We start from the raw sequence: 16,305 nt of genomic DNA on the forward strand, positions 1-16,305 counted from the left end.
TTAACCCTTTGTAGGCAGCACAGGCAAGATTCCTTTGTTGTTACTGTTTTCTCCTGCTTCATGGGCTTCATGGCCCCACATCGCCCCTCGTCCGAAGATACAGGCAAGAGCATATCTGGTGGAGGAAAGGACGTGGGCAAAGGCATGGAGAGACAAGGGAATGATGGAGCCCCTCCCGGAAGGCAGACACTGCGCTGGGAGCCACACCCACGCGCCCTACATGCCCGTGCTGTGCTCGGGTATTTGTTAGGAATGCCAGTCAGTATTTGCCAAACATCTACCATGTATCAGGTCCTGGAGGAACGAACAGAATTAGACCCCATGCCTGCTCATCTCACAACTATTGCCAGGCCCTGAAAAGCATTGTCCAAGGTGCCCATGTTGACAATCCCTGTGCTGTTAACGGACAGATGGACACCAGCTGCAGCAGCCGCCCCAGGCACTGGATAGTTTTGGGCACCCCCCCACACACACACCCCACTTGCTGCTTGACAGAGGCTCATTTGCGTCCCACTGGTTGCTGCTACGACAGGCAGGCCGGAAGGACCCTGCCAGGCCTGGCCAGCCTGCCCGAGAAGCACACCAGCCGTCCCAGGACAGTGGCCCCATCCATCGTTTTGCAGTCTCCTTCTCCCTCCCCACACTGCTGGGAGCCCCACCCTGGGCCCTGAGGGTAGCCTCAGTCTGTGCAGTGTGTCTTTCTAAGAGCAAAGAGGGCCAGAAAGCGCCCTTTGCATAAACACTTCCACATCTGGGAATTTAATCCTACGAAAATCTATCCTACCCAAATACGGAAAGATAAATGTGGAAGGATGCTGGCCTCATAGGCACAGTATCTGTAGGCGGGGGAGCAAATACCCTAGATGTCCATCACCAGGGGCTTGGCTCTGTCCATTCCGCGGGATTCCGTGTCACCATTAGAAGGATGAAGTCTCCTTGTATGTGCTGATTAGACAGCACAAGCCACGGACGTGTACGTTCCCATTTACGTAATAAAAATGAACGTGGGTACTAGAGCATCTGCTTCATAGGATTGTCACAGGGACTGAGTGGGCTAACAGGTGCAGAGTGCTGAGGACAGGGCCCTATCGTCAGCCCCACTGCCAGATGCTATTGTCCTGTTGTTCTTGCTCTTATCTGTCTTGCTGCAGACGAAGCTGGGGACCGTGAACTTCAGAAGCATGGGAAAGGGTTACATTGCCCCTAACCCCACCATCATGGCTTTCTGTACGCTTGGGCTCCTCATGAAAGGACAGAGAATGGGGCGCCTGGGTGGCTCCCTTGATTAAGTGTCTGCCTTCGTCTCTGGTCATGATCCTGGGGTCCTGAGATCAAGCCCCACATCAGGCTCCTTGCTCAGGAGAGGGTCTGCTGCTCTCTGTCCCACTCCCCTTCTTTGTGCTCTATCAAATGAAAAAAAATTTTTGTTTTAATCTTTTATTAAAAAAAAAATAGGCGGGGGAGGGGCTCCAAATCTGACATCACTCCTGTGATCCCACAGCTCTCGACAGACCCAGGTGCCGCCTTCTCATTTTGGTTTGCCTGGGACCATCTGATTTTAAAACTAAAACATCTGTGTCCCAGACACCCAGCCAGGATGGTTGGCCACTCTCCGTATCCCTCTGATGGCCCAGGTGCTTTAGAAGGTACAAAGACACGCAGTCATTATGGCTGCTCATGTGTCACAGGAAAAAGACCTATAAATGGTAAATCAGAATGACTCAGCCTCAAAAAGGGAAATTCTGACGCTTGGTATGACATGGATTGTCGTACCATTGACAGACACCCTAGGGTCCCACTTGCACGAGGTTCCTGGAGTTTGACTCCTCTGTGAACTTGTTCACAGAGACGGGACATAGAATGCTGGTTCCTGGGGGCTGGGGCTGGGAGCCACGGGGACATGGGGAGCTCCTGCTTCCAGATGTCAGACATTCAGATTCACGAGATGAAAAGCGCTCCGCAGATAGATGGTGGTGATGCTCGCAGAACAGTACGAATGTACTTCAGACCCCTGAGCTGTGCGCTCAAAAATGGTTAAGACTGCAGATCTGATGTTCTGTGTATTTTACCACAATTTAAGATTGGAGAAAGGTACATCAGGTACTACAAATATTGTTGCACAGGGCAGAGCTAAAGTACTGTTTAAATTGAACGTACCTATGAAACAACTGTGCAGATGAGACGCTAGGGGGAAGAAGCTGGGGAAGCGGTATGCCCTGTGCTCAGCCGGACGGTGCCTTCACCCTCCCAGCCCAGCGTCGTAGTCCCTCCGTCCGCTGCCGCTCGCACACTTGTTTACCCCTCCCGTGGCCTACCCAGGTGCATCCACAAGGGCTCGATCCAGGGCCCTGTGGGTTCTGCACAGACTCCGAGCCGATTTAAGCCCTTACTCCTGACATTCACAAAGATCCTTATGCTTCACTTTTGCCTTAGCAGTGGTCATGAGCACCTCTGCCAGACTCTTCCCGGTATCAGACGGAGGGGTTCTGGACTCTAGCCTGGCGGGCAGGAGGGACATAGAGCAGTTCAGCTGGTGCTGTGCGTGCTTTCTCCAGGTGGAGGCTGGGCTCGCCCCATCCCCTCCTCGGGCTGCCCCCACGTGGCCAGCAGACCAGCACGGCTGCGATTGGGCTCCTGGCACTAGAAGGACCTGAGAGCTGAAACAGTGCACCCTCGTCCTGTGTGTCCTCATGCCCAGGGCCGTGATACATCTTAGACACACACGTTGTTGAGGTGGTCCTCTGCGCACCCTAATGCTGACACCAGCTGGGAGACCATGGGACGAGTCCCTTCTCCGGGGCATTTTTCCCCAGCCACACTCGGCAGGGACATCCCTGGGTCTCACACCCAGAAAGCTTTCCAAGTTCCAAATCTGGTTGGGTCATTATACTCCTGTCTCCTGCTCGAAATGTCTTCAGCTTCTGATATTCAGGATGGTAATAATACCATGAACTAACAGATAACATTTATCAAGGGCTTACTGTATGCCCGGTGCTACTGCCCAGGTCTTTGGTGCGTTACTTTATTGTATAATCCCAACACCTGAGACTTACTAAGATGAAAGTAACTGGCTGCAAGTCTTGGGCTTTCAGGAACAGGCCTTGGGGAGAAGATGAAGGAGGAAAGAGGAAGAGAATTAACCACCATATTCACGCCTCACTAAAAGCAGCGCTTCTTAACTTTGAAGGGGACACGCACCCCCAGGAATCTCGTTAGAAAGCCGATTTTGACTCCATAGTCTTGGGCGGAGCCAGAGGTGCTGCGTTTCTCATAGCAGTGGGCTGTTGCTGCTCGTCCCAGATCAGGCTCTGATTGGGGAGGCCTCAGAGCACCTCCACAGAGGATGGGCTCCTTCATTCACTCGTTCCCTCGCGCATTTCATTCACTCCCTCACTCCGTTCGGAAGCAGTCTAGTAGCAAAGGGCGTGATGGCTTTGACATTGGAACCAGCTTGTGATTCTGGTTCTGCACTTGGCTAAGCAGTGGCTTCTCTGAGCCTCAGTCACCCATCTGCAAAATGGGAATGAAACTCCCATCTCAGAGAGTCTCGGTGAATAGTGAGATGTGATAAAATGTGGCAAAGTCGGCCCCAGGGTCTCAGGCACAGTGGGCATTTCGTAAATGGTCATGGTTCGAGAGCTGTTTTTACTGGTTCTTTTGTTGTTTGATTCCAACAGAGATTTTGACTGGGTTCCAATAAGTTTATTTATATGACAGCAACTTCTTTATTGAAATAAATCTCTTCCTTATCAAAATACATCATTTATTTTAACATTTACTTATTTACGTACTTCCGCGAGACATCCCAGTGGCTCTGAAGGCTGCCAGTGATGGGCCCAGAGTCACCATCTGAATCCGAGGAATGGGCGTGGACGGGGAAAACGGTCTTCTAATGATCTCCACAAAAGGTGGAGATGACAAGCCGTGGGAGTCACTCGGCAAATGACTCCACCAGAAAGGAGGAGTGAGAAATGGATTGGGGGGGGGCGCTGGTATTGGGTAAAATGTCAGCAGATCACAACCTGTTAATTATCCAAGGAGAACTAAGTATTATGTAGGCTCTTACAGACAGGCCTCTGAAAGCAACAATAAGAAATTGTGGGCCCCGGCCGAATCGCACGTCCCCTTGAAGAAGGGCTGGGGAGACGAATTTTAGCATGCCGATCAGGCGTTCTACTCTGAGGGAGAGGGAGGGGGCTGGGGGCCCCCAGGGAGGGGGGACAAGAGGGGGACTCAGGGATCCCTCGCCCCGCCAGTCCGTCCAAACCAGGCACACAGTGCCTTGCTTTGAAAGGCAGCCTTCTCCCCAGGTCGGGGCCTGAAATCTGCAGCCCCTCCCTGGGTGCACCCCCCCCCCAAGATGTCATCTTTGAGACGATTTCATGTGGAAGCATCGCCTAAGTAAATTTGCTAAATGCCTATTCATCCCCGTCAGATGGGGGCTCGGGTGAAGCAGTAAATGTGAAAATGGCCCCAGCTCAGGGCCTGAAAGGAGCTTTCTGGGGTTGCCAAATGGAGCTGCGGCCGCTGACCCTGGGAGGCCTGAGGCTTTGCGCACAGGGCCCGGGAGCCACCGCCTGGCCCCTCCAATCCTCCCCCTGAGGCCACTGAGAGGCCCCTATTTATTATTCCTGCTGCCAGGGACCCATTCAGAGGTTAACTTGTCCCCGTATTCATCAGGACGACAATAATGAACTGTCGCGGAGTGGCGAGGGGTTTGGTAAATAGGAACCGCTAAGACCTGGCAAGGGGAGCGGGCCTCTTTATGGTTTGGAAAAAGACATCGTTTTTCTTTCTTCTTCTTCTTCTTTTTTTTTTTTTTTTTGTATGGACTGAGCTCACTCCCACCTCTCCCAGCAACTTCCAGAGGGGCTCTGCCCACAGCTGCCCATAACTTGTAGGAGGCTTGTGGGCTTTCCCTGACAGCATGCGGGCACGGTTGTCCACACAGGAGACCATCATTTTGCAGACACGTGGGGTTAGCCTTTTGTCTGCGTCCCTGGGATTCACCCCTCTGCACCCCCGTGGGGCTTGGCTTGCTGCGTGTGTGCCAGGTACACACTGGGGTGTACCGGGGTTTCCAGACATTGCTGGAACGGCTGCTGTGAGTCGGGGTTCATCTCACTGGCAGGATGGGACATCGGCAGTGCTCATTATCACTGCAGCGTCTCTTAACTGCTCGGTGCCCCCTCTGCTGGAATTAGGAATGGTCAACATGAGTCATCCAATCACAGAACAGGGGCTGGCGTTGGCGCTAGGAGTTGCAGGGAAAATGAAGGCAGTGTGCCGGGTGGGGGCCTCTCAGACCCGATGGCGGGAGGCGGAAGGCGCTGAGCCCTGGGTTTATTGCACACCCTACTATATGCCCAGTTGTTTGTACGCCGTATGTGCAGAGAGCCCGCTATCTGCTGGGCGGTCAGGGGAGTTCAGAGAAGGAGGTTTAATACTCACCCTGGACACACAGCTGGGTCAGGAGTGGAGCTGGATCTGTCTCCAGACCTTTCTGCTTCGAGAGCCCAGGCCATTGCTCTCCGAGGCACCCACCTGCCTCCCAGCGGTCTGGTGGACCCTCTGTTCTGTTCCCAAGGACGTCCTTCCTTTTTCCATCACCTCCCCCCTGTCTCCCACTTTGAAACAGTGGTTAACCCTTTCCTTCTTAAGTAAAAATCGCTGAGCAGAGAGCCCTGATGGTAAAGGAGCTGTCCCTTCAGCACCGTTTACCTGTTTGGGTTTATTCAGCAGAAGAGACCACTGCATTTCTGGCAGATGGAGACCCGTGTGACTGCCCTTTTAAAATACTGTCACAGCTGTATGCACAAGCTGATTAGCTGTGACTACAATGCCTGTGCCGAGATTGATGGCGATAAATTTGGGATAACAATGCTGGGAACGACGTCATCTGTTGTGGATCCACACTTCGTGTTTTTCAAAGCTCTCTCAGTCGGTAGCCCAGTGGGTATCAAGGACTTGGTATCATTCATCCAACAACCCTACTGTAGCTCCTACTGTGTGCCGGGGAGGAGCAAATCCACTAGGTTCTGCCGTCATGGAGCTTACATCATAATATAAGCCAATTTAACACTTAGTAATAGACACGGAAGGTTGTGATAAAGGTGAAGGTGGGGAAGGTAGATGCTACTTTAGGTTGGGTGGCCAGAAAATGTCCCTCTGAAGAGGTGACATTTGGAAGGAGACCCAGATGACAACAGCAAGCCAGACCTGGAAAGAGAAAAGACTGAATTTCCAGGCACAGCAGGTGCAAAGGCCCTGACGTTGTTAAGTAGTTGGCATTGCACCGCACACTGATGACTTCATGTTTGCCAAGCCCGTGCTGGGCCTAGAGATTCTAAAACAGTTGGGGCACCATGCTTACCCTCGAGAGTTCACAGGATATGGAACATGTAGGATACAAATACAGTAATAGTCCTTTTAAACATAGTCCACGGTCTCTGGAGGACTCTGGAGGACTCTGACCTTCCTCTTGGTTTGTTTCCACAGGACAAATGACCAGCTGGTGGCATTTCTCTCCCGGTACGAGATATGAATTTCCTGAAGTCACACGGCCGGGACAACCGCAAGGTAGTACATCTTACTCCCCAACACACCCTTGTGCAAATGGAAATGAAAATCTGAGTGATCGTTTGGGGCTTCCTTCCTGGTTTGGTACAGCCGGAGGAAAGTAGATAGTGGGAGAAAGGCATGGCTCAGCCCCTTTCACATAGGATCTGAGATGGTCTCCCGCATTAGCCAAGGACAAGGATAATAGTGCATCTCCTCGCATGATAGGCCTTTACACCTATCTCAGATAGATAGAAAAGATAACTTTTCTGAGTCCGTATTCTCATTACGGCCATCCTTTGAGGTAAATAGGGCAGCCATCAATTACTCTCTACTATATTGGTGGGAAGACCAAGGCCCAGAGTTTAAGTGATGGCCTCAGTTCATTGGGTCAAAGATGCGTGGCCATCACTGTCATCTAGTCATTCAGCAAATACCTGCCCCATGCCACCACGTGTCAGGCAGCCTTCTAGAGGTGAACAAGGACCAAAAGCCTCCTTCTTGTAGAATTTACGTCATAGGGAGAAAAGAGTCTCTCGCCAGCATGGAGTTGAGCTCAACTATCGTGGACTTCCTCTCTCTGTCCGTGCCAGTGGCTCACCCTTGCCACCTAGGACATGGGCAGAGGTTCCAGGCACCAGAAGCCCCATCTGAATCCACTGCCACCTCACTCACCTATGAGTGAAGCCGAACAGCTTTGAGGCACGTCTGTGTCTATGGCTGGAGGTCAGCTATAAGGGAGTCAGTCTCGAGCGCCCCCTGTAGGGCAGATCACAGGCTCAGTCTCCCCATCCCCAGGTTCATTAGCAAAGCCCAGCCCAGGGTCACTCTGGGAGTGAGGCTGGGAGGGAGGTTTTTTGCTAGCGTTGACTCAAACCATAACCTGCCAGCATATGGGATAATTTGAGCGCATTCCTGTGTTTTGATTGGGCCTCGTGTTGGTTTGGTTTGGTTTTGCTTTGATTCCAGTGCTTCATTTAAAAGTGAATAGCCCATGTAAAAGTAGTCAAGTTTTCCATGCGGTCCGGATTTCAGTTCCTCTTAAAAGCTCCTGGTGTCTGCTCGCTCTGGGCCTGAGTTTTCCCACTGGGAGGCTCTGATCGGGTCATAGACAAAGCCTTTGTCCTCCAGGTCACTGTGGTCCTCACCTGTCCCCTTTCCCTACCTGGCCCCCTCTGGCCTTCCGGTTTGCGATCTGTGCTTTGGGTCTTCTCTGCCAGGCCTGATGGAGGCGCACTTTGGCTGGCTTGGGAACACTGTTCACCCAGTTACCCACGGCAGGCAGCAGGGGAGGGACAAGAAGCAAAGCAGTGAGCTCCGTCTCCGGAGCTCTCCAGATGTAACCCCGAATCCTTCATGTTGTCATTTCCGAAATTCTTTGATTTCATCCAGCTGTTAGATTGTTCCTATCCTACTGACAGCCTGAATTTTTTTACATTTCGAAGGAACCTGACTTGAGGGTGCTCTCTAAATCAGCCCAGATGAGTATGTTCCACCAAGAAGGGTATCGAGGACTGGGGTAGACTCAAGAATTGTAGCCACTGGGCAGTGTGTTCCTAATAAGTGCCCTGCTCCACTGACCCTTTCTAGGGGATCCAGTTTCATTCTTACATCTATTCCGTGCAAAGTAAGAATTACTATCCCCATCTGTCAGGAGAAGAAACGGGGTCTTGGGAATCTAAATGATCTTGCCAAAGTTACACAACTGGTAAACACCAGAATTTGAACCCAGTTCTCTGCCCCCAGAGCCCAGGTGGAGCAAGGCGGAGCTGAAAAAGATTCCATGCAGGTGTTATCAAACTGGCCCAGATGTTGGTGTCTAGGCCCATTCTCTAGGTGGAGAATGAAAACTCTTCTTCCCCGACACGTAACCTTGTAATACATGTTTGGTGCAAAGTGGCATTGTGAGAGAGGAACCTGTTGTACTTTGATGGCCTTGGGTCTGAATTATGTTGCCCTAGTGTTATTATGCACCCTCGTCCGTGTTTATTCTCTCTCCACTCTTCCAGGCCCTGTGCTTGGGACTGGGGATAGCACAGAGGTTAAAACTCATGAGCTTTGAGGTGTACGTCCTGGACTGGAGTCCTGCTCTGTCCTGTCCTAGCTGTGTTGAATTCGGCAGGTGACTTAACCTCTCTGAGGCCTGATCCCTTACCCGTATAATGGAAATATTACTAGACCTACCCCTGCGGGGTTGAGGGGATTCAGTGGATGCTGCATCTAAAGCATCCAGCACGTAATAAATGCCACGTGACAATGGTGACGTCAGGCCATGATGAACAGAGGATGAAAATATTGCTGGTGGAAGAGATAAGCAGTTGGTGCTGGGGCCCGAGCCGAGCCTCTGGATGTGGGAGTACGTCCGGTCTAGTTGACATGCATGGGTGGTGGACAGGTACCCCACTGGCGCAGGACAAGGTGAAGGTTCAGGCTAGGAGTGGATCACACCTCCTCCTGAAGCCCTAAAACCCACGGCTCTCTGAACAGAAACGCTCACAAGTTCTGCTACCCGTGAAGAGCCCTTGGCTGGTTTTTCTCTCACTGAGATGAATGAAGGGCAGTAATTGAGTATTAATTTTGTAGTAAAATGAGCCATCATCTGCCCCCCTCTCCTCTCCATCAGCTGGGGGCCTCACCTGCTGCGTGAGCCAGCCTAGCCACAGCGCATGCTCTGTCGTCCCCTCCCCAGGGCACAGAGCTGGCCAGGCTTAGCTCCAGTGCCCTGAGCGGGTGGTGTGTCACAAAGGGCTCTGGGTGGCAGATAACCAAACCCAGCTGAAACCAGGCCTAAGCGAGTAAAGGACGTTAATGAAAGGAGGACGTTGGTGTCTGACTTCAGGTAGGGCTGAATCACGCGGTTCAGATGACCTCCCTCGAGTCCAGACTCCATAGTTCTTTCCCCTTCCTCTCCTTTTGTGGGTTGTTTTTGGCTGTTTAATTTTTACTCTATTCCTGGAGAGGGTTAAAGAAAAAATAGACACATCTAACAGCCAATAGTTCAATAGCAGGAATCTTCTTGTCTTTTTCCAATTGGGATGTAATTGACCTAACATTGGATTAGCTCCAGGTGGAAGACATAACAATTCGTTATTTGTATATGTTGCAAAATAATCACCGTAAGTCTAGTTAACTGTCCGTCACTGCACATGGCTCCAGTTTTTTCCTTGTGATGAGAACGTCTCAGATCTATTCTCTTAGCTGCTTGCAATACGTGATACAGTATTACTGACTGTATGTCACGTCCCGGGACTTATTTATTTTACAACTGGACATTTGTACTTTGTGACAACCTCCTTACCTTCTTTTAGTTCTTGTTTCCTTTGTGTTGGGTTTGATTTTTCTGGCTCAGATGGTGACCCTTTGCAACTTACTAGCCTCGTTTTACAGATGAGGAAACAGAGAGGTTAAGTAACTTGCTTAAGCGTACTCAGGGCAGGTCTGGGACTCAAGCTTGGGGTGGGGAGGGTGCCCCAGAGCCCAAGGTCATGACCCCTATATGATGCAGCCTGTCTGTGCTCTGGGCCTGCCTTCTCTCCGTATGCTGGGTGGCCTCGAGGCAGGACACTCTGCTACTCTGGGCTTCCACTTTTCTCCCTTTGAAAACCAAAGGGGATGAACAAGATGGTCTCCAGAGGCCCTTCCCATTCGGATGCTCTCCACTCCCGGACCAGCCCTGTAAAAAAACATTGTGACAAAGGCAAAGAGTTTGAAAGACCAAACGATGTGGAGAGGCCAGAGCAAGCAGTGAGACACAAAATAGGCCACGGGTGCCTCGGTTTTTAATTCCACGTGTTTCCTAATAGCAGTGCTGACCTTCTGTCCCCATCTCCAGCCCTTGGCAGCCAATTTGGATCCCCAGCTCCAGCTGCGAAGAGATGGCATAAAGGCAAACTATATTTTAACAGCCGCCAAATCGGTCCCGACTGTTCCTGTAATTAAATGACGGGGAGTGTTGTGTTCACTGTTTCTCCTTGCTTTCCTCCAAAAATAAAGTAACCAGATACAGGGAAAGACAGGCAGCTCGGTTCATGTTTTCCCAGCGAGCCCCTGCAGGGCAAGCAGAAGCAGGTGCTCTAAATAAAGTCTGCCATGAGCCTCAGTGGGCAGGTCCTAGCAGATGCCCCCCAGAACTCCTGGATTCTGCTCAGGGGGCACGTGAGATGTTTCCCAGATGTCCGCAGCCTGGGGCTGGGGCAGCCCCTGACGGGACAGAAAGGGAAAATCCTTTCCATCAGCCAGAATAGGATTTCCTTCTGGGTCCATCTGAGCTCCCCGCCTGATCTGAGGTCTCAGGACCCCCATGCTGAGCCCAGGGATGCAGTGCCGTGCGGGGCTAAGCACTTGCCCGCTGGAGGCTCAGCACCTGTGTCGAGATGCCGCCTCTGTCATCGAGTCGGCCGTCGGACTCCCGCAAATGGCTTTGCCTCTCCATGCCTCTGTTTGCTCATCTTTATATCATCTGATCAGGGAGGTCGGGACGGTGGAGGACTGAGGAGCCTCACTGACCCCGGGAAGGCCCCGAGCCAGGCACTGTCCACTGTGGTGTCTCATTGCAAGCCTCACTCGGAAGGTGCTCTCCGTCTCAGAGAGGAGTACAGCTGAAGCTTGGAGGGTTTCGCGGGCTCAAGGTTCCCTGGCTGGTGGGCAGCGGGGCTGGGATTGGAACCTGCCACCCTGACTTTGAAGACCTGGGTTGTTTTTATCATGCCGTGATTCGTGAGCGCCTCTGAGAGGACCTGCAGTTTTAGGCCCTTGGTAGGGGCACAGACGAAAGAGCACAGCTCTGACTTGAAGCAGAAATGCTGTTTCAGTGATCCGGGGAGGGAAGAGCAGGTCCTTTCCCTGATTCGCAGGGTCGGTGCGTCCCAGCACGTGTTCACGGTCCACTAGTGGTACGTGAGATGGTTTCAGGTCGTTCTTCATGGGCTTCTGGGGAAAGTTAGGCATTGATCGTAAGTATATCAACAAACGTTTGTATAATTGATTGCTTGATTTCATGGCCATCGTGCTTAGAATAAGACTGAGTTTAAAAAAAATAGTTGAAGCTATTTAAAGCTGATTTAGATAAAAATTTGGGGGCATCTGGGTGGCTCAGTGGGTTAAAGCCTCTGCCCTCGGCTCAGGTCATGATCCCAGGGTCCTGGGATCGAGCCCCGCATCGGGCTTTCTGCTCAGCAGGGAGCCTGCTTCCCCCTCTCTCTCTCTGCCTGCCTCTCTGCCTACTTGTGATCTCTGTCTGTCAAATAAATAAAATCTTTAAAAAAAATTACATATTAAGGGAGCGTTCCCATAGGTGTTACATAAAGCACCTGGCACAGGTAAGAATCCAGGCTTGGACTCTTGGCACGTCACCTTGACTGGCTCACATCAATCACCTGTATGCCCGTTTCCTCATCTGTAAAATGGGAATGACGCTACTAAGATGAGCCTCGCCAGAATCACTATAAGAATTAAATGGGTTGGCTGTAGGGATAAACTTTGGGAACAGTTGCGCATATTAACTGGTGAGGACCGTGGTCGCAGTAATGATGGAGAAAAGTCTTGAAAATGGAATACAAATGATAACACTCTGAAGCACTCTCTAGGATCCTTACAGAAACAATTAGCACTTGAATGTATGACGGTACTGACCCCAGGTCAGAAACGACGTCCGCTCTTCTCAGGTCTGTGCCCCACCGGCTCTAAGCGGCGCCCCCCACCACTGGGCATCAGAATGGCAGCTAAGCAGCCTCAGTGTCTCCTTCTCTCTGACATTAAACTAATCTTCAGACCCAAACGTCCCTTGATGTAATCAACAGGTAACTGTTTAGCCAAAGTTGGCAAATCCGTTGAGAGCCTGGCCAGGAACCTTCTGCAAGCCAATCTGCTCTCAGGAGGCCCTTTGGTGCCAACTTGCTTATCAAGAGATGGGCTCTCTCCCCAGCTGTCTTGTAACACTATGATTGATGGGAGGAGATAATTAATATCTCATTTCCCATGGGGAAAGCAGATTGCTTTTCCCTTTCACTTTTCTTCAACCCAACCAGTGAGTTTATCACTGTTTGCATGTTCACTTTATTTAATCCAATTAAAGAAGCCATGTCAAAATAAAGCTTAGCATCGCACCAGCACCCGCACAAAGCCCAGGACGCGTCTCCTTTCTTGGCCTCCACAGGGTTTTGAGGTCAGCTTGGGAACTTTTCTTTCTCCAAAACAATATACATCCGAAGTAGACAAAAGACTAGGAGAAAAGTGTGTTGATGGTGTCATCTTGGAGAGGTAGAGTTTGATTTTTTTATGTGTTTCTTTGCTTTTTCTGTTCCAAGTGTTCCATGAAGGAAACATGCATTACATTTATAAACTGAACCAGAGGCAATAAATATTGTTTGTGTGAAAAAATTGTGGCACACAAGCTAGCCCTCAGTGGACCCTTAGATTTGTGGGAGTACAAGCTGATTGGGGACCCCCAACCACCATGAAGACCATGGGCCACCAAGTCTGGCCAGGGTCCCAGGATTTAGGCCCCTGACTCTACATCTCTTCTCAGAGTTCTTTTTTCCCCCCACCCTTGGAGGTCAAACCTGAATCTGCTTTTTTCACATAAGGCAGAAGGGAGAGTCACATGGGAAGGGTTTGTTTCCTGGGGACCAGGCACTGTCCTAAATGCCTTACAAGAGATGACTTCTCTCAGGTCTCAAAACCAGCCCATGATGTAAATGTGGTCCTATCAGGCCCATTTTCCAGATGGGGGACACTGAGGCAAGGTAGGTTAAACAACACCTGGCTCACAAGTGGGGAAGCAGACCAGAATGCGGGAAGTCTGGCCCTGGCGCCTTCACTCCTGGTCACTCTACCACACTCATTCCCTCAGCATGTTCCCTGCAGAGCTTTCCGACATGTCCAGGTAGACGATATGTTCCCTCCACAATGAGGTCAGAGTCAGCCCATGGCTGGCCCTGCTGGAGTGTGTGGGCAGAGCTGACTGTGTCCCTGCAGCTCTCACTCCAGCCTCCCTGGCATCTTTCCACTCACTGGGCTCTTGCACATGCTCTATCTGTCCCTTAGAAAGCTCTTCCCCACAGCTCCTCAGATGACCAATTCTTCTCATCCTTCACATGGAGCTTAAATGCCACCTCCTCAGTGAAGCCTTCCCCAACAGTCTTCACTTGTGACGTCCCTGTCTCTCTGTTCTGTCCCTGCCCTCTGAATTTTCCCGTAGAGCACTGATCGCAAACACCTAATTTGGTGTTAATGTGTTTTGTGGTTCTCAGTGTCTACTTACTTCGTCATTAGAACAGGATGATAGTTGGGGGGCTGAGAGTATGGGGTCCGGAGCCTGTTGGCTTAGCTAAGAATCGCACACCCTTACCCAGCCTGACCAGCTGCATGGCTTTGGGGAAATTATTTAGTGTCTCCGTTCCTTAATTTGTAAAATGAATCCTCATAGGGTTGTGGTAAAGACTAAGCGGGAGAATATGTATTCAGTGTGAAGAACAGAGTTTAGAAAGTAGCAAGTACTCAGTAAACAGTAGGTGTTACTCTGTCTGTATTTTCTCTCTCTCCCTGGAAGAGGGATGATGTCCATCTTACTCACCACCATATTCTCCGCACACAGACTGAGTGTGTCCAAGATGCTGTCTAGAGCTCCTGAATGAGTGAATGGCCCCCTTGTTGTTCCAGACGTGACAGTTGACTCCAGCCCAGGTCAGGAAGGGGCAACAACCCACCCTGGACCTGAGAGAAAATGGCCAGCAGGGCTCCCGTGGAGCTGCCAGACTGGGTCCCAGTGAGCCAGATCCTTGCTGACTCATGGCAGGGGAAGATGATGTATTAATGCTGCTTGGACAGAATGAGAAAGATGGGCATGACACTTGTCACCTCTACCACCACAACCATGGACATTGGTTTCTAAAATAATCTGAGGGTGGGGTGCCCCACCCCAAGTAAAAAGAAATGAATCTTCAAAATCTTGGGAGATGAAATTCATTGTGAGGCTTTGGGCTTCTGTCCTTGGTGCTGAAGAATCGTGGCTTTTCAGGACCCAGAGGTGTCTTCTTAGCTCTGGGGCTCCCTCTACTCATGCCTGCCTACCAAATCGCAGGAGAGAGGAGAGAGAGATGGAAATGTTAAATCTGTAGCTTGATGAAGGAAAAATATTAAGCATCTCGGTGAACATTTATGGAGCACTGTGGGTTTTCATGCTTTGTTCCGTGATTTTATTTTTTAACTAAGATGCTTAGGTTGTATTTATGCTAAAGGAGTAATCTGGATTCGGTGACAGATCACTGGACAGGAAAGAGAAGGGAGATTTTATTCCTAGGCTATGTGACTTTGGATGACTTTGAATCATACATCCACTCAGTGCGTTGGATTTTTTTTTTTCCAGTCTATAGAGTTAATTATATTAGCTGATTGCTAAGATTCCTTCTTACTCAAACACGCTGTAAAATCTGAGGGGCAGAGTTCTTCCTTTTCGAACTCATTATAGGACAAGACAGTTCTGGAATAATTCTATACTCAATGAATATGCCAAGATTGTAGCCAGGGAATTAAGTGAGTTGAGACTTCTTCATTGTGTGCCTTTTCTGAGATCAGTTTCAAAGGCTACAGCAGCTTTTCTTAACTGACCTCTTCACACACGGCTGAGAATCAGGACCCTTGTCCCCTTCGGATTTTCTTTGATGCTTAGCTGAGTAGGGCTTGGTCCCTGTGACATCTCAATAGATTCATATTTGGTTATGACTTCGTTCCATGTTGTAACAATGAGGAAGTCTCCAGAAGGCAAACCGCCTATCCCTGAAAGCCTAGGAGGTAAAAACAAAGGCAGGGGATTCTGTGTTTTCCTTAGGTAGTCTGTTCTGAAGACTGAAGTTCTTGTGAGGTCTGACAGAAATCTTCCTCCAAGACCAACAATGAGTCTTTTCCTCTCAGACTTTGGATTCCTGCACAGCGTCTTTTTGAGGTAGAAGTTCTCACATCCTCTGCTTGAATGCTTTTGTAGGGACCCTGACAAACCGAGACAGAGGAAGAATGCAAGTTAAGAGGCTTGCATTGGATTCATCGGACACACCTGGATTTGAATCCTGGACCTCTAGTTTGCGACTTTGGAGAATGTTCTTAACCTTCTTGTGGTTCAGCTCCTCTGTCTGTCGAGGGTGTATTAGAAGAATCTGATACCTGGTTAACTAAGGGCTGCTACTTCCTGACTGAACAACTGACATGGCTGTTACTCTTCCTTTATTCATTGGCTCAGTAAACACTTATTGAGCACCAGCTGAATGCTAGCTACTAGTCTAGGCACCAAGGATACAGCCACGAAGAGAAAAAGGCCAAGACAAACAAGCAAAGTACCCTCTGGCCCCTTGGGCTTACATCCAGTAAGGAGACCGTAAACTAAATAAGTATCTTGTATATGATAATACAAAGTTTTAAATGCTATGAAGAAAACCAAAGCATGAAAGGGTGCTCAGGGGCATGAGGGACTGGGGAGGGTGCTGTCGCTCCGTAAGAAGGAACTGATGACGTGTCAGTCCCTGGCTGGGATGAACAGTGCTTCCTAGACACTTAGCAGAGACCTTCGTAAACCTCACGTGTCACACTTTCACAGCTGATTCAAGAGGTTGTCAGCACAGCTGTCATGGAGCCCATCCTCTAGAAGAGCAGACTGGCGTTCCGGGAGGCCAGGCCACCCCATATCTCATCTGTGAAAGCAGAGGCAGCCTCAGTACCCACATCCTTTCTGCGTCTCTTCAGTTGACCTTGTCGCCT

General features: G+C 50.3%; 1 protein-coding gene across 1 annotated transcript in view; it reads left to right on the forward strand.

The window, feature by feature from the left end:
* XYLT1 (xylosyltransferase 1) overlaps positions 1–16,305 on the forward strand; it is a 304,182-nt gene that overhangs the window by 253,860 nt on the left and 34,017 nt on the right. The window contains 2 exon segments of the mRNA XM_047713155.1: positions 6,499–6,533; positions 6,536–6,579. Coding sequence (XP_047569111.1) covers positions 6,499–6,533; positions 6,536–6,579 — 79 coding nt within the window.

The sequence above is a fragment of the Lutra lutra genome, chromosome 18, assembly GCF_902655055.1.
Source record: "Lutra lutra chromosome 18, mLutLut1.2, whole genome shotgun sequence".
NCBI lineage: Eukaryota > Metazoa > Chordata > Mammalia > Carnivora > Mustelidae > Lutra > Lutra lutra.